This window comes from Labeo rohita, chromosome 9 (assembly GCF_022985175.1).
Source record: "Labeo rohita strain BAU-BD-2019 chromosome 9, IGBB_LRoh.1.0, whole genome shotgun sequence".
NCBI lineage: Eukaryota > Metazoa > Chordata > Actinopteri > Cypriniformes > Cyprinidae > Labeo > Labeo rohita.
In genome coordinates, this window is record NC_066877.1 from 8,611,935 (window position 1) to 8,631,239 (window position 19,305).

Below are 19,305 nucleotides of genomic sequence, written 5' to 3' on the forward strand. Positions count from 1 at the left end.
CATTTCTGTTCATTTTGGTGTGCCTTTTTTTCTATGAGCCCTAGTTAATTTCTAACACTGATTTGCAGTATTTAAAAAAATATATATATATAATAATTTTTTTCTTATTTGTAGAATTGTAGAAATAAACCAAATTTATAGATTTAACAATGTTAAATGCCACACATAGACTTCTGTGATTTTTAAAATCCTGTATATTGATTTTATATAGTTCCTCCACAAAGAAACAAAACAAAAAATCAGATTTTTTTTTTTTTTTTTTGTCAGTTGACTGACACTGTGCTTTATTGCTGTACAGGAATTTTATAAAACATTTTGAAACAAAATATGTACCAAGACATACATTTTTTTTTCTTTGCCCACAAACATATATTGAAGTAATAGGCATATTTATATAGAATTTACAGAAAGATCAAAAAAGAAGGAAAAAAAACTAAAACACATTGACTACAAAAGACAGCAACAGCCATGGTAATTAAATATTTTGTTGATCTCTGCATATTTGAGCAAGCACAAGAATCTGAATGAGTTTATTTTCATTGTCTTGAGATGAAGATGTGAAGGCCGAGGCCAGAAGAGGGTCGATTCGTAGTCAAGACTAAACAAAAAAAATATGGTTTTGGACTCAGCCTTGACTTAAACGCGACCCTATTCTTGTTACGGTCTTGACTTGGGCTTGAATGAACTGCTTTTGACTACAACACTGGGAGATGTTCTCTACATATTGATCTTGGCTGAACCATTTCAGGCCAAAACAAGAGGCCCATTAAATCAAGGCCATGTTGGGCTGGAGGGTGAGAGGAAGTTCATATCATGTTCGGATGGTTCCACAGCACCAGTTAAGACAAAGGGCATGATCCAATGATGTCTATATCTCCACAACGTATCAGACTAAGCACAGAAAAACAGATAGACGGGGCGTGTACATAAGAGATCTCATGCGTTAACATACGTTCCCTTTTCAACAACAGAGTAGAAAAATGGGCTACTGTACAGTTCTTTTCATTCTCTTTTTGCTTTATAGTATTGTTAACAAGTCAATACTAGACATTATAAAATAGCAATTTTTTAAATAAATAAATGTTTCAAATAATAGTATCGTAACCCTGTTAAGCAGTAGCGATGCAAAGCAGCTGTGGATCAGACCCATGAAGTGAGTTCCGGTCTCCGTCAGCACTGGCCTGCACAGTGATTTTAATATGCGTCTCTGATCTGCAGGACTGCACAGCAGTGAAGATGCTTTTAAACCACCGTCCAATGGAATGGGGAAAGGGACTATTCACATTAGTTGGGAAGAGAAGAAGATATGAGATTCACAAGTCTCAGCAGCCAATTTTAGAGCTGTCTGTAATAATTTATAGAGTCAGAAATTATGACTCACAAACTGGGCCTTAAAAATCCTCTTTGTAATATGTTAATTTGAATGAATTTTAGATCACGTTGCACACTGAAATACAATCATTAAACACAACTGGTTATACAAACCATACATATTAAAGGATTAGTTCACTTCCAGAAATAATAAAATTCCTAATAATTTTTTTTTCACCCCAGTGTCAACCAAGATGTTCATATCTTTCTTTCTTCAGTCAAAAATAAATTTTTTGAGGAAAATAATCCAGGTTTTTATCTCCATATAGTGGACTTCAATGGGGTGAAGGTTTAAGTTGCAGTTTCACTGGAGCTTCAAAGGGCTCTACATAAATAAGAGTCTCATCTAGTGAAACAATTGGTAATTTTCTTAAAAACAAAAACCAAAAAAAAAAAAAAAAAAAGGGAAAAACCCTTATCGTGAAAAGCTCTTTGGTTTTTCAATGAAACTGCAATTTGGACCTTCAACCTGTTGAAGTCCACTATATGGAGAAAAATCCTGTAATGTTTTTCCCAAAAACTTTCATTTCTTTTTGACTGTAGAAAGAAAGACATGAACATCTTGGATGACATGGGGTGAGTAAATTATCAGGAAATTTTTATTCACATTTAAGTCACTGTTTTCTCAGATGTATGTACATTCAAATATTGAGACCAAAGACCTTGACATGAAAGGGGATGAATTGGCTCTCTTTTTTTTGAAGGTTTAACATTCGGGGAACTTGTTTTTCAGAACGCCTCCTTCAGGATAAGCACACAGGCATGAGGGGACGCTCTTAATGAAGCCTAAACGAAACACAGCGGCAAAGTGCAACTTAAACATACTTGCACAAACACAAATGTTCTGTACAATACATTAAATATCTTTATACATTGGCCAAAGTCCTGTGGGGATGGACAACGGCTAAAGAGTTCACCATTAATAAACAATCATTCTGTACTAAAATGATATTCACACTATAAAACCCACCACCTTAGTCCTTCTGTCATTGCATCCTTGAACATTCAAAAACATCTTTCCATTATAAAGACAATAATGCTCACAATCTGTACATAATCCATCTATTCAGTCATACCGAAGTCAACCAGAACCAGAAGGTCAAGTTCTGCTTATTCTCAGAAAACCACCTTGTGCTTATGGTGGGTCTCCTGCTGCAAACCAAGTGTTCAAGGTCCAAAAATATTTACCCAAGGTCTTTCAGGTAATAAATCTGCATGTGCACACTGTATGGATAAACCAAATGCCTCAAGGCCTCCGTATGGAGGCATCTGCGTACCTTCACAAATTAGGAACGACTAGAGAGATGAATAGCTTGAAACTTCAGGGAGACCAAAGGTCATGTGCTGTTTGTACAGGTCGTCTACTAAGGTACAACCCAACATTCGTACATAAGCACCTTTGAGGAAAAGTCCAAAAAGGGTCACGGGTGTCACATCGGCAGTAATATCCATCACTAGTAATGACTGTTCCATCTAAAGGTGTATTTGGAAAATTGTGCTCTTTAACCATTCGATATAAATCAGGTGTCTTCAAGTTTGTTGACAGTACATCTTGCGAAACCTTTCGGTTTCATGTTGCGTAAGTGTGCGCACATCAGCCTAGAGCGAAGGATGGATGTAGTCCAGAAGCTGGTGGAAATGTTGTGGACCTGTGGTGTCACTGGTGATTTCCCTGAACCCTGACCTCTTCGTAAGGTCACAACCTGTGTGTGATGGTTGCCACCTCTGACGGAGGGTAACCAAAGCACCTGAAAAAGCGTGAGGTGTAGCTGCTTCTCTGAACCTGAAGGAGGACTTTGTTCACAAAGCTCGACCTTGGAGGTCAACACAAAGTCTTGTAAACTTTAAGGTCTGTCGCATCCATGTGTCTCGAGTGCTCGAGTTGGGACAGAACTGGCACTTTTTACCCAACCCAATCAACGACAACCACATGTGGAGCGACCAGCACCAGGGTTTAACACTAAAATATGGCCCACGATGTAGACTATAGCACACAGTCGAGATATGTTTGCTCAGCCCTAAGATGAGTTGCAATCAAGGCGACGTGATGAGATCTTCCAAACAGCGTGATGTTTAGGACACTGCGAATGGGATTCATAATAGCCATGCCCCTTTTTGTTTGCCCAATGACTTTATGTTTTCAAAGTTGGGCTTGGTAGTCTTTGGGGGGCTTCTTGTTATTTGGTCCCAGTTGGCCATTAGTTGGAGAGATGGTGTGGAACAATTTTCCAAGGAACCTTTCATTCTTTCAAAAGACGTGAAGAGAGGAACAAGAACAAGTTGGGATATGCCCTGCTCTCCTGAGTTCAGAGTCTGGCTCTGTTCAGAGGAAACCATCCTACGTGAAGGGCAAACCGTGAAAAGGGCCATCGGGCCTAAGGAGTGGGGTTTAACTGAGGTTTAACTCAGGAAGACCGCAATCTCTAGGGCGATGATTTCTTTCTAGGACTCTTGGTCTTCACTGTTAGGGTGGGTGAGGTGTTCGTGTGGAGCCAAGCATTCTGCCAGTCTGGTCGACCATCACAAACACTCCTCCGCCAGCGCAACAATTCCTGCAGAGTGGCCCGCTGATCCCCACATGCACGTGACCTCTGGAGCACCTGGAAAAATGACAGAAAGGTCATTTTTAGTATGGTCCATAATGGATGTATCCTCAGCAGGGGTAGCCAACCCTGCTTCTGGAGAGCTACCTTTCAAGGGAACCCGGGTATTAAGACTTGAAAAAACTTTGGACTATGGGGGGCGCCATTATTTCGATGATGTAAAACGGCTGCACTCGATGAGCTACTGGCGTTACTTGTTGCTATTTTTACCACAAACGATGCCACATTGCGTGGGTTTTGGTTGTAATTTTCAGTCAAAGGGCAACAAGATGCGATGCAAGTCTTCACTATTTCTAGTGATAAGAAGAGAAAAGAATGGGAAGTTTCCTGTGGAGGAATGAAACTATCTAAAAACCTGCGTCTTTGTTCTCTCCACTTTAGCTCTGATGCCTTTGAGGCTATTAGTAGACCACAGTTACTGAAAGAGCTTACAAATGGCAGAGACAAGAAACGCAAGATGCCATCCTGGCAGGATGTAAATGTACCAACGTACCAACGAGTTTCTCAGCACAGGTTTCACTTGATATCCAGGGGCATTTAGACTCCTTGTGTGGAAAAATCAATGGTACGCCATTTGGTTTAAGCCTACACTTATATCCATCACCACCTGTAAGCTCTTTCAGTAGCTGTGGTCATTATATAAGTATTTTATTGTCCGAGTTGTGCTGCGGTAAAAATAGCAACAGGTAGCGCCAGTAGCTCACTGAGTGCAACCATTTCACGTCATCAAAAATGGCGCCCCCCATAATCTAAAATATGTATAAAACACAATGTATAAATCTTTTATGGGTTTTCTACTACATATTTCAGTAAGATACATCACTTACATTATATTAAGCCATAAAAGTCTTAATACCCAGGGTTCCCAACAGGTCCAACCTTGCTCCAAAACACTCTCCTGTTGTTTTCAAGCAATTTCTGAGCACTGTGTTTGGCTGGTTCAGGTGTGTTTGATTGGGGTTGGACTCTGCAGGATGGCAGTCCTCCAGGAGCAGGGTTGGTGACTCTTGATCTACAGTACTACTTACCACCAATTAACAGAATATCAATTATCCAAATTGTAATTCCATTTATAACACATAGGTAATGCACAAAGCATCAGGAAATGAAATGTGCCCAGCATTTGGCGGAGTGGTGGAATGAGCAAAGGTATTGGGTCATATAAGAGTGTCTATGATAAAGAAAGGAAAAATCTTTTAAAAAGTAGGGCAGATTGATGTTTAAAAAAAAAAAAAAAACTCTCCTGACAGCTGTTGCTGGATGCAACCAGCAACCCTGCCACACACACATACACAAAACCCACCCATGGGCATCTCTCATCCATCATACGAGCGTAATCAATAAACAGATAAATCAATCCATCCCAATCATCTGCAGCTGGTAAATGCCACCAATGGAACAGGAGCTCCTGCTGTGCCTCTGATCCATTCATGACAGATGTAGGGTTGAAGGGAAGTCACATGGCTTTAGTTTGGTCAAAGAGAAAACCCCTGTCCATTTGTTCTCTCTCTCTTGCTAAGTCAGATGGCACCAAGTGAGTGACAGTAGAAGTGCAGTGCTAAACGGAAAGACTGAGACTGTCATTTGTTATTATTAGTGAAGTAAATAAGTGAAGCTTACAGAATCCTTACAAACAGTCGTCTGGACATAAAGACAGTGCTTGGTAAGTACAAATCTGGGCTGTTAACCTGGATCAAACCCTGAACTTATTTTTGTCCCTAAGCAAGGTTGCTCCAGGTGAAGCAACCCTGAACATGTGACTATAACAGAAATAGCTGAACAGAAACAAAGAAATAAACCATCTGGGACATTCAGTTCTTTAACAATCCATTGACAGAATATATAGCGATGCACACTTTGCAATTCAAATGAGATGAGATCTCTGGAGGTTTTCAAACAAGAAACGGCCCCCATTATGTGTTAGTGTTTAAATCCATCTAAAGCACCTGGATAACAATCCAACAGTGCAAAAACATGGCAGTAGAAATATTTAAAACAATATCAAATTATTTCAGAAGCAAATACGTAGATGCATCCTTAGAGAATATATCTTGAATTAAGTTTTTTGAAGGATAAAGGATTTTCTTGTTTTAAATATATTATTTGCAAGTAAGTTAAACTTTAAGCAAGTAATTTTTAAAAATTAAATTAAGAAAAAATAAATAAATAAAGGAAGAAACAAAAATAAAAAGAATAAATGAAGGAATGAATGATATTTATAATGTTTGCTAATTTTATGACAGTCATCCAGGGTTATTATAATCAACTAAAACTAAAACCATAAAGACATTTTTTTTTATTACTTGAAATAAAATAAATGTTAACTAACTAACTAAATACATTTTAATACAGCTAGTTCCCCAAGGAAACATTTTTCATTTTCATTAAATATAAAATAAAATAAAATAATTTTCATTAAAAAATTAAATTAAATTAAATTAAATGGATTATTAATTCAGTCCCCCTAGGAAACATTTGTCACTTTCATTAAAAAAAATAAAATAAAATAAAATAAAATAATAAAATGAAATAAAAGTTTCCCAAGGAAACATTCCTTATTTTCAATAAAACTATGAAATTAAATAAAACAAAAAGTAAAATAAAGCTATTTAAATTCAGCTAGTTCCCAAAAGTAACATTTCTCATTTTCATTTAAAATACATAAATAAATAAAAATAAAATAAAATATAAAGGTTCCCCAAGGAAACATTCCTCATTTTCATTAAAAATAAAATAAAATAAAATAAAATAAAATTATAAAATAATAAAATAAAATAAAATAAAACAAAACAAAATAAAAAGCAATGTAAAGCTATTTTAATTCAGCAAGTTCTCCAAGGAAACATTTTTCATTTTCATTAAAAATGAAATAAAATAGGAAATACTTCTCATTTTCATTAAAAATAAAATAAAATAAAGCTATCTTAAATGAGATAGTTCCCCAAAGATACCATTATACACAAACACACACACACACACACACACACACACATGTTGTGTTTCCACGTTTTTTTTGGACATTCAATGGGCGTAATTATTTTTAAACTGTACAAACCGTATATTCTATCGTCCTACACGAGAGCGTTTGGGAAGATACAGGGGCTGTTCATACAGTACAGTGTTAGTAGACTTTCTGGAATGACGTAACGGGATGCCCTGGCCTATTTTACCACTCCGCTCTGAGAGGGAACTCATCCGGAAACATCATGAGAGTGTGAGAGCGCAGTGGTGAAGCTACAGCACAGCAGAAGCGTTTTCTAGTAACCCAGGCCATCTACAGAGCCGCACACACCCACGTACTGCTCCATAATTTACACCTATCTGTTGCCTCTCAGTTCTGACATCAGTACGCTAGCAGAACAGAGACACAAAGATGGTACACAGTGTACTGAACCGAACAAATCGCACACACACACAGTCAGCCAATCACGCGCACTCATTAAGACCGAGCAGGACGTCGGTGTCAATCACTGCATTCACACCTGTAATGCTATCTGGACGCTGCACAAAGACACACACAAAGCACCTGGATCACATGCAGCTATTCATATTCAAGCACAGAAACCATTATGTTTAACCTTGCATTATTTATGGGCTTCATGAAAGGGCACACATGCACGCTTAGAGATGTGGATACAGACAGGCGGGCTACATGACCACTTAGACTCTAAATTTAGCCCAGCCTCTCAAACCATCGGGGACATCCAGTTCTTTGACAATCAATTGACAGAATATTCAGTAATTCAGGCTTTGCAATTCAGATGAGACGGGGTCTCGAGGGGTTTCCAAACAAGAAGCGACTCCCATTACAGCTAGTGTTCAAATCCGTGTAAAGTACCTGGATAAGGGCCTACTGTACATTAATGAAAATTTTAAAAAGCCAGTAAAAATCCTTAAAATAACCAATTATTTCTGAAATAAATATAGGCATATTTTGAGAGAATATATATTGTCAGTATTATAAAAAAAAGAACTTCAATATATATTCTCAAAAACAAGTCTTTTTATCTATCTGAAGATATTTTTACTATCTTTATTTTACCTTTGAAATTTGTATCTTGTTTTAAGAATTAATTTGCCAATATCGTGTAAAAATAATTGGGAAAAAATATATAAAGATATATTTATATATATTTATATGTCAAAATATATTTTCTTATTTTATGATATATTCAAAAAATAAAAAAAATAAATAAAAATTAATAATAATAAAACAAATAACAAATAAAGCCAGTAAAAATGATTTTTACAAAAATCTCAAATAATTTCAAAAGCTAATATGTAGACATATTTTCAAAGAATATATCTTGAATCAAGTTCATTTTCTCGCAGCATTTTTCTTGTATTAAGCATAGTATTTGTCAGTATGATATTATATATATTCAATATATGTTCTCAAAAACATGTCTTTTTATTCTACATTAGTTTGTTTTAAGATATTTTTACTATCTTTATTTTACCTTTGAAATTTGTATCGTTTTAAGTATTAATTTGCCATTAATTTGGTGTAAAAATAATTTAAATTCAGCAAATTCCCAAAGGAAACATTTCTCATTTGCATGAAAAAAAAAAAAAATAAATAAATAAAAATAAAATAAAATAAAATAAAATTAATTAATTTTAATTAAGGTAGTTTCCCAAGGAAATATTTCTCATTTTCGTTTAGTGTAACTTCATGTACTAAAATAACTTTATTTTACCTTTAAAATTAGCGTCTTGTTTTAAGCATTAACTTGAGCAATATGGTGTAAAAATAACTTGAATTAAGCACATTTTCTTGCAGCATTTTTCTTGGTTTAAGCATAATATTTGTCAGCATGATAAGATATATATTCAATATAAATTCTCAAAAACACAAACTAGTTTTAAGATATGTTTACTATATTTATTTTACCTGTGAAATTCGTATCTTGTTTTAAGCATTAATTTCCCAATATGGTGTAAAAATAATTTATATGTATGTTTATTTATTTAGTTCATTATAAGTCAAGATATATTACTTATATATCTTTATTATACCACTGGAATATTTAAAGATATAAAGTATAAATGTGCCAATATATAAATATTAATACACACACACACACACACACACACACACACACACACACACACACATCTATATTCATGACATATTATCTGAAATCAAATCTTATTTGTCATATTAAAATGTATTATTAATTACTCTTGTAGTTACTGTATCTTTGATTTTTTAAGCATAACTTTGCCTGGATGGATGGATGGATGGATGGATGGATGGAAGGAAAGAAAGAAAGAAAGAAAGAAAGAAAGAAAGAAAGAAAGAAAGAAAGAAAGAAAGAAAGAAAGAAATTCTCTATTCTCTAAAAACACTAAAGACAAGTCTTGTTTCATCTTACACAATTTTTTAAAATTCCATTAAAATATTTTACTTACCCTAGCAAACATATGTGAAGCAAAATAAACAAAAATAACTACATTTGAAAACAAGTCTTTTATGATGAAATTTTAATGATATTTTTACTCCAAAACAAGACCAAAATATTACTTTTTTCCCCTTGTACAGCTCTCAACTGCATACAATTTAAAAATCCTAAAACAACACACTAACAGCATGTGCCAAACCATAGGGATGTTACAGCCAAACCAAAGGGCTGTAATTTTGAAAGTGTGCATGTAAATAAGGGCAGCTGGTCAGTAGGCTCAGTAGAAAGGGGAGGACACATGGAAATATCCCGTCCCTAGGGAGAGGGGCGGCCCGTGGCCTGACATTCAGCCCACTCACCCCTTCATGAGATATAAGGCTGGAATTCAATACGGGTCAGGCCTGAATGTCAGCGCAGTGAAAGGTCAGCGGGGACACGCGAGGCTCATCACGGTCTTATCATCCATGAGGCGCTTGCACTGCATTAGCCCCTGCACCTACTAAAGCAATCTTGATACAAAGGGCAAAGGTCAGGGAATCATTATTAACACGCATATTATGGGATTTTCACACTGCTGGGGCATTCGGCTGAACATATAACAGGCTCTTTCTGCCTATAATGTTCTCTCCATTGTCCTGTATATGAGAAAATATCTCGGCTGTGTCTTATCTGTGCTGTATACAGCAACACTGGATACTATTCATACTACGGTGGCGGTAACGACAACTGATAAAATGGCTTTTCATGGCTTATATGTTTTTCTCAAAATGTCAGACAACAGTGGTTTTCAACTGGTGGGTCACAAGCTAAAAATGTGTCACAGGTCTTTTCTGATAGGATTATGAAGAGCAAGAAAAAAGCAAACAATGAAACGCAACTCACCATATAATAACTTGAGATAGTGAAATAAACAGGCTTATTAACTTTTAAAAGGAAGCAAAAAATGTGTCCAGTCAAATTTCCAATGAAATGTTAATGTCGGCCACAGTGTGCTTTGTTGTGTGAATTACTGACTGCTAAAAGCATGAAACTGTCAACATTTAATAAACAAAAAGTGTCAATCGTCCTATTCAGCATGTTAACAGTTTTGAATATTGGTCTGTGTAGTTCACTGTAATATTAGTAAATGCAATACACTTTACAAAGCTGAATTTTCTGCATCATTAGTCCAGTGTTCAGTGTCACATGATCCTTCAGAAATCATTGTAGTATTCTGATTTGCTGCTCAAGAAACACTTATTATTTAACATTTATTGGAAACAGAAATCTTTTGTAACATTTTATGTCTTTACTGTCACTTTTGATCAATTTAATGCAATTTAATAAAAAAAAAAAACTGTCTTACTGACTTACTGTCCCTAAACATTTGAAAGGTAGTATAAATGATAATCTTTCAGGCTCATATTGAAGTACCATTGCATTACAATCTGATACCTATGGAAGCTTGTTTCCGCGCCTGAATAAAAAAGGTAATTCCGAGTTTTTATTTCACAATTTTGACTTATTTTCTCGGAATTGTGTTATATAAACTCACAAATCTGACTTTTTTCTCACAATTGTGACTTTACAACACGCAATTGTGAGTTATTAAGTCAGAATTGTGAGATATAAACTCATATAATTCTGAGAATATATCTTTACCCTCAAAACTGGTCTTTATAACTCGCAATTCTACTCTACTTTATACTCAAAATCTACAATTCTGAGACAGTCATAATTGCAAGTTTATATCATGCAATTCTGAGAAAAAAGTCAGAACTGTGTGATATAAACTCGCAATTGCGAGAAAAAAAGGATTGTGAGATACAAACTCACATTTGTATTATGCAATTCGGAGAAAAATGTCAGAATTGTGATTTTTTATCATGCAATTCATAGACAAACATCCGAATTGCGAGTTTGTATCATACAATTCAGAAAAAAACATCAGAATTGCAAGTTTGTATCATGCAATTTGGAAAAAAAAGTCAGAATTGCGAGTTTGTATCATGCTATTTGGAGAAAAAAGTTAGAATTGCGATTTTTTATCATGCAATTCAGAGAAAAACATCAGAATTGCAAGTTTATATCATGCAATTCAGAGAAAAAAGTCAAAATTGTGAATCTGTATCATGCAATTCAGAGAAAAATGTCAGAATTGTGAATCTGTATCATGCAATTCAGAGAAAAAAGTCAAAATTGTGAGTTTACATCATGTAATTCAGAGAAAAAAGTCAGAACTGTGATTTTGTATCATGCAATTCAGAGAAAAACGTCAGAATTGTGAATTTGTATAATGCAATTCAGAGGAAAAACGTCAGAATTGTGAATTTGTATCATGCAATTCAGAGAAAAACATCAGAATTGTGAATTTGTATCATGCAATTCAGAGAAAAAAGTCAGAATTGTGAATTTGTATCATGCAATTCAGAGAAAAAAGTCAGAATTGTGAATTTGTATCATGCAATTCAGAGAAAAAAGTCAGAATTGTGAGTTTGTATCATGCAACTGTAAGATAAAAACTAGCAATTACCTTTTTACATTTTTTATTCAGCGGCTGAAATTGGCTTCCATAGATATCATCACTGTGCCATAGTACTACTTTTGTATCTTTTTGTGACAGTATGTTGATTCCCTTGTATGGTATGTGTCCAAAATACAATACCACAGTATTACTGAGGTACCATGTCCAAGAATGGTGTATGGCTACAAAATAGTACTAAAAAGTACACAGATGGATTCAAAAATATTTTTATGCATTGATTTAGAAAATCTAACAAATGGATTTAAATATGTAAAATGTGTTAAATGGAACTGAGTACACTGAAGTCTTACTGATATCTGAAAGCATCATGAGATTAGCCATAATATTTAGTCAGCAAACATGGAAGTGTCTGTATAATGCTAAGAATTGCAGATGTTTCAGTTCTGAAAATTCTGTGGAGTTTCATGCATATTTAGGGCTGATTATTCATCTAACTATCAAACGTACCGCCAGTTCTTCTCAAACTGTTTTGGCTTCCATCATTTTGCTTTTCTTCTTCAAACTGTTTTGGTGTTTAATTCATAGAGGAACATAAGCCATACTGGGAATACAGCTGTCGAAACCTTCTCAGAGGAACCCAGAGCCATCTCATTACGCCTTCATTTTCAAAGCTGATGGAAATCCTTGGTCTGAAAGTCTTCCATTAAATCAACCAGCAAACCATGTGCACTGAAGATTAGCCTATCCACAAGCAAAAGACAAATTGGGTGGGTGCTGTGCTTCAATTGGCAAGCAAAAGCAGTAAATGCAGCAGTATTGGGAGAGGGTTTGTGTGCACAGCTAGTCTGCTCTGATCTGATTACAACCACTGAACGAAGAAAACACAAACCTTCATCAGCCAGTTTGTTTTGATCAGACGCCATATAAACTGATTGTGTGCACTCACACAAGACACAGAATACGCAGAACCCGACAAAAGAAATCAATGTTCATGTGATGTCTGAAGGAGGATGGTCACCCTTCACATGGTAAGGAAACAGATTTAAGAAGTCCTGTTCATATCAGATTGAGGCTATCCTCAAATGCACTTCAGCATCTTCGGAGAAACTCTCAAGCGTGTCTTAGGCCACGTCGTGCTCTCTCACGAATAAACACGAACATACGATCCCCATGCTTTGTGCATCAAGTACATGCTCTTTACCAGTAATTGAATTCCCATGAGTGCTGAAGGACAGATAATTAAAAAGACTAGGCTCATGGTTAAACATAATCCTCTAACAAACACTCCTCAGCTGTTTCTCTTCAAGTTCCTGACAAGCCTTCAGACTATTTGAGGACAGCAAAAAGCTGTGAAACCTCGAAAGGCATATCAACCCAGATTGAGAGAGGACAAACCTAGAGAATCCTGATAATTTAAAGGTTTTACAGGATGATCTGACACCTTGTCTGACTCTTAAACCTATATTAGCCTACAGGCATGAAGTTAAAGGACGTCTGAGGTAAGGTGAGCTACAGAGCTAAAGGATAACAGTGAATGCCTCGTGATACTAAGCACCACACAAATGGTCTTTTTTAAACTGTATATCAAGGATTGGCCTTAAAAAAGAAGCCCAATATTTTATATATACAGTTAAAGTTTATAATATATAAACTATAACTGTATTAAACTATAACTATATAGTTTATTATATATATATTAAAGAATTCTCTTCTGCTCACCAAGCCTGCATTTATTTGATCCAAAATACAGCAAAAGCAGTTATTTTGTGAAATATTTTTACTATTTAAAATAACTGTTTATCTTTTTATTTGAATATATTTTAAAATGTAATTTATTCCTGTGATCAAATCTTAATTTTCAGCATCATTACTCTAGTCTTCGTGTCACATGATCCTTCAGAAATCATTCTAATATACTGATTTGCTGTTCAAGAAACATTTTATTATTATTATTATTATTATCAATAATTAAAACAGTTGAGTGCATTTTGTTTTTTCAGGATTCTTTGATGAAAAAAAGCTTTTGTAACACTATACACTATACCATTCAAAAGCCTGGAGTCTGTTTTTTTGGGGGGAAAGAAACTATAGAAATTAATACTTTTATTTAGCAAGGATGCTTTAAATTGATCAAAAGTGAGTTACAATGTTAAAAAAAGATTTCTATTTCAGATAAATGTTGTTCTTCTGAACTTTCTATTCATTACAGAATCCTGAAAAAAAATATATATATATATATATTCAGAATATTAGCCTGATTTCTGCAGAATCATGTGACTAAAAAAAAAACAGCGTTGAAATCAAAGGAACAAATTACATTTCAAAATATATTAAAATAGAAAACAGTTAATTTATATAGTAAAAACATTTCCAAATGTTTCTGTTTTTGCTGTACTTTAGATCAAATAAATGCAAATGCAAATACATAAATGCAAATGCAAATACATCAAGAATCTTACTGTTCAAAAACTTTTGACTGGTAGTATATAAAGCGCGTATTTGCAAAAACAGATTCCAACAAACTCCTTTTTTTTTTTTTTTTTTTAACATTTTTTTATGATGTTATGTTTTATTGTGTTAGTTATTTTTGAACATTTTTATTTTTATTTTTAAGTTATTTGTTTTTGCAAATAAACTCTTCATTTACATACATATATATATACAGTAGTCAACATTTGAAGTGGATCAAAAAAGGTTAATCAAAGTTGTCTTAAGACAAGGACAGGTATTCTTTTTGGTTTTAGGACAAAATTAATGAAAGGATTTGATCCACTTCAAATGCTGACTACTGTATATATATATATATATACATACATAAGTTGGTATAGATATCATACAGTGTATTTATAGTGGCTTTAGTATTTTTTAGTTTAATATCTAACTTATATCTATCTAAATATATATTTGCAAAGTGTCACTGCTTTCGCTATTGAAAATACTGAAAATAAATGTTACCTTTGACATTTTGCTATGTAGTCAGTATTGGGGGTAACGCATTACATTACGTAATCGGATTACTTTTTTCAAGTAACTGGTAAAGTGACATCACTTTTAAATTTACAACAAAATATCTGTTAACAGGAACACAAGTTCTTTGTTTAAAGGTCACCCACCAGGTTGAGAGTTTTTGTGAAGTTGACGTGTTTCCATTGGCCGTATTTTCAATTTGCGCAATTTAAAGGGTAATGAAAACGCAGCTAATGACACCTTTTCTGTCCCCATGTTCAGAGAAATTGGAAGTGAGGTGCAGAGACAGAGGCACTTTCCTCAGCCTGAGGCATAGGGTGTATTCACACCTGTCTTGTTTGATTCAATTGAATCAAAGTTTCCTCCCTTGATGCGGATCTTTTGGGCAGGTGTGAATACAGCAATCGGACTCGGGTGCGGACCAAACAACTGTACCGAGACCCAGCTAAAGAGGTGGTCTCCGTCCGGTTCCAAACGAACTCTGGTATGATTGAAAGGATGAATCAATGAATGGATGACCTTAAGCACACGTATGGCTTTGTTTACAATTTCTGGTTCACTTGCAAAAAGGGCAGTGTGAAAGCGAACTGCACCAAACAAACAAACAAAAAAACAACAACAACATTGTATTTGTATTTTGTATTTGTAATACATTACTTTTAAAAGTAACTCTCCCCAACTCTCCATGTAATGCAATTAGTCACATTTAAATACATTTTATGTTGAGTTTGTGTTTGAAACGCAAAGTACTATAGAAAATTGCACCATAATGCTCTGAAAAGTTGCTTTGGCACATAAGCGTATAGTTAACACTTAGTGTGAAATGGTTTGAGGGTACTCAGTTTTCATTACCAATAACTATTGTCATTGTGTAATCGAGTACTTGTGGCTATCCCTGGTATATATCCGTCTGCATCATTTACACACTGTTTCCTTTGGCCGTATGTGTGGCACATGTGAACATTTGTTTGTGGTTGAAACATAAGAGCAAGAGCCATTGATTGAGTGCAGAGACATGGCTCTGCTCCACACTCTCTGCAAGGCATGATTCAGCAGGCAACAATGAACATCTCAGCATGAGGACAAACTCCATAAAGAGCCTCTGTCTCAGAGCAAAATCAATAAGCAAAACTTAGGAAAGGAGAGAACATAAAAAAGGAAAAGGACTGAATGAAGGATCAAGGAAAGAGCAGGGTCGCCATGTTCGCAGCAACGAAAGAAGAGCCAGCGGTGAGGAATGGAGACATTTCAACAAAAACTGCAGCTCGTTTTTAAGTAAACAGAGACTGGACTGTAAAACAGTGACTGTCTCTAGTCTGACACAGTCTGAAGGAAGCATGTGTGGACAAGCTCCATGACATGCTGTACGGTAGATCATTTACGGTACACTTAATCCTCAATAATATCACATTTACAGGAACAGTTCACCCTCAAATTAAAGTTCTGTCATCATTTACTCATCGTCACGTCTATTTAAACTTGTATGGCTTTTTTTTCTGTGGAACACACAAGTTTGGACAACCTTTATGATACTTTTGGAGCTTGACGGGAATGCAAGTTCTGAAAATTCTTCTGAAAATTCTTCAAAATTTATGTTTTTCATTCCTCAGAAGAAAGTCAGGTATTAAATGACATAAATCAATGAGTAAATGATGAAAGTCTTCATTTATAGATGAACTATTTCTTAAAAACTGATTACCGCAGCAGAATTACCCTACAGCTTCAGGTCCTAGATGTTGCAGAGCTGCAGTTTCCTTCAAGAGCATGGAAAGCATAAAAAAGGGAAACGTAAAAGACGGGAATTGCGAGGTGAAGGGCAGTCAGTGAGGTACTGTGCTATAGACCAGACTCACCCCATCCCTACAAAGGCCTGAGGGCACATTCGGCCCCCCCAGCCTACAGCGCCGCCCCCGCACCGAAGGGCGAGAAGTTGAGGTGACCCCTCTGGAAGAGAGGAGAGAAAGACAGAGAGAGAGAGAACATTCAAAACACATATACAGCATTTCTTACATTCTTTTCTCAACATGAAATCATGTGCTCGATACACGCAATTACCTGTAGCAGATGTGCAGACGTTATTAAAAGCCAAGGAGACTTACATAAAGCGACGATGATATGACTTCATCAGTACAAGATTGCTTTGATTCAGTAGGCATACTCTGAATGAAATTTACTCTACTTTTCCACAATACTCCAAAATATGAAAAAAAAAAAAAAAAAAAAAAAAAATATATATATATATATATATATAATATCATTATGCATTAAATGAGTTCCACATTAGGCTTTGACAATGCAAAGTTAGCTTAGATAAAACAAGGAATATCATAACTTTTAATAAATAATGAATCACAATTTACAAATAATGTAAAATTCTAACTGACTCCACTTTTCCACAATACTCCAAAATATGCAGCATTTTAATCAATTAATTAAATAAATAAATTAAATAAATAAATAAACAAAAACAAGGAATATCAGGACTTTAAATAAATAATGAATCACAAATGACAAAAAATGTAAAATTCTAAATATTAAAAATATACTCTACTTTTTATCACAATAATCCAAAATATGAATTAAAAAAATAAAACATATATTTTTATATAATATAATATTATATTATATTATATTATATTATATTTTATTATATTATATCATTATGCATTAAATGAGTTCCACATTAGGCTTTGACAATGCAAAGTTAGCTTAGATAAAACAAGGAATATCAGGACTTTAAATAAATAATGAATCGCAAATTACAAATAATGTAAAATTCTAATTGACTCCACTTTTCCACAATACTCCAAAATGTGCAGCATTTTAAATAAATAAATAAATAAATAAATAAATAAATAATAAGGAATATCAGGACTTTAAATAAATAATGAATCACAAATTACAAATAATGTAAAATTCTAATTGACTCCACTTTTTCACAATACTCCAAAATATGCAGCATTTTAAATAAATAAATAAATAAATAAATAAATAAATAAACAAAAACAAGGAATATCAGGACTTTAAATAAATAATGAATCGCAAATTACAAATAATGTAAAATTCAAATTTACTCTACTTTTCCACAATACTCCAAAATATGCAGCATTTTAAATAAATTAATAAACAAAAACAAGGAATATCAGGACTTTAAATAAATAATGAATCACAAATTACAAATAATGTAAAAATTCTAAATATTAAAATATACTCTACTTTTCCACAACACTCCAAAATATAAATAAAAAAAATGTAGTAATGATGCTGTAAATTCAGCTTTGCATCACAGAAATACATTACATTTTTAAATATATTAATATAGAAAAAAATACATTTAAATTGCAATAATATTTTGCAATATTACTGTTAATAAATGCCTTAATTATGTGTGATTTTGCCATCTTTTTTTTTTTTTTTACAATAGATGCTACTTGGTTTTAAATTTAATTAATGCAATTGCAATCATACATTTTAAAGTCTTAAGTGTCCAAATACTTCTTTGGGATCACTATCTACAGTCAGTTGAGTATCTGATCCTTGGGATCTCCACATGTCAATCAGCATCTCCAAGACTGCGTGATACACAGCAGCTCTGTCAGAAGAGATGGCCTCTTCAGACCTTATCGCGTACAGACACGGAGCAAGAATACTCCATTACCAGAACGCCCGTCCGGGAACACTTCATTCCTCCTGCTGTCATTTTCTAAGCAATCTCCCGCACACGCCGGATCTAAATGCTGATAAGGCCGAACTGCGCTCGTCTCATTCTCGCTCTCAATCGCAATCTCCGGCAAAACCAAGCTGATCAATAATTAAACATCATGATCTTCCGCATGTTATGAGACGTTACGATGTGGATCAATAAGGAGCGGATGGACCAGAAGGCAGGGCAAGTGAGATACAGAGAGCAGAGACAGGGAAATATGAAGCAGGCGTGTGCTAATACACGTTAAGGGGCATTAAAAGGCTGTTTCCTGCTTCCGAGTGCCATAAGGACATTAAGAGGTAGAGCGTCCCTTTGAGGATGACCTCTGGTGGGGTTACATTTGAGTGATGGGAGCACATCCTCACTGCCATCTGTTTTTCTTCATGTCAGACCTAAGATAAAAGGACTGGGATTTACTGGCACAGATCGGCTTGTGTTGTTCGGCACCGCATCGATAAATGCGCTAAGACTGAGCATTGGTTTGTTCGATGTTTTTTGTTGCGAAAGCATATCTGGCACAGCGTGGCGAATCTGAAACTTTAGTGTAAAGTTACCGGAGGACTGAGTATTGGTAGTGAGTGAGTACATACTCTAGTTGATGTGGTCTAAAAGGTTAGTGTCCCATTTCAGACAGCACTAGCATGTAGCTCACTTCCCTCTGTAGGGGGCTATTCTGTCATTCTGAATATTTCATTATCTATTTGAATAATTCAAGTTTTGTTTACAATACAGAAGGTGGCCGCGCAACTCTACGGGATATTTGTAGACATGCATCTATACGTCTTTTCT

The 19,305-nt window shown here is 34.8% G+C and overlaps 1 protein-coding gene across 4 annotated transcripts in view; it reads right to left on the reverse strand.

The window, feature by feature from the left end:
* Positions 1–272: 272 nt before the first annotated feature.
* myo16 (myosin XVI) overlaps positions 273–19,305 on the reverse strand; it is a 246,434-nt gene continuing 227,401 nt past the window's right edge. For 3 of the 4 annotated variants that reach the window (XM_051118727.1, XM_051118728.1, XM_051118726.1), the window contains exon 35: positions 273–3,971. In XM_051118727.1, coding sequence (XP_050974684.1) covers positions 3,795–3,971 — 177 coding nt within the window. In that variant the 3' untranslated portion in view covers positions 273–3,794. Of the gene's footprint in view, positions 3,972–16,663; positions 16,755–19,305 lie in introns of all 4 variants that reach the window. The other variant, XM_051118729.1, reaches the window with a different exon arrangement.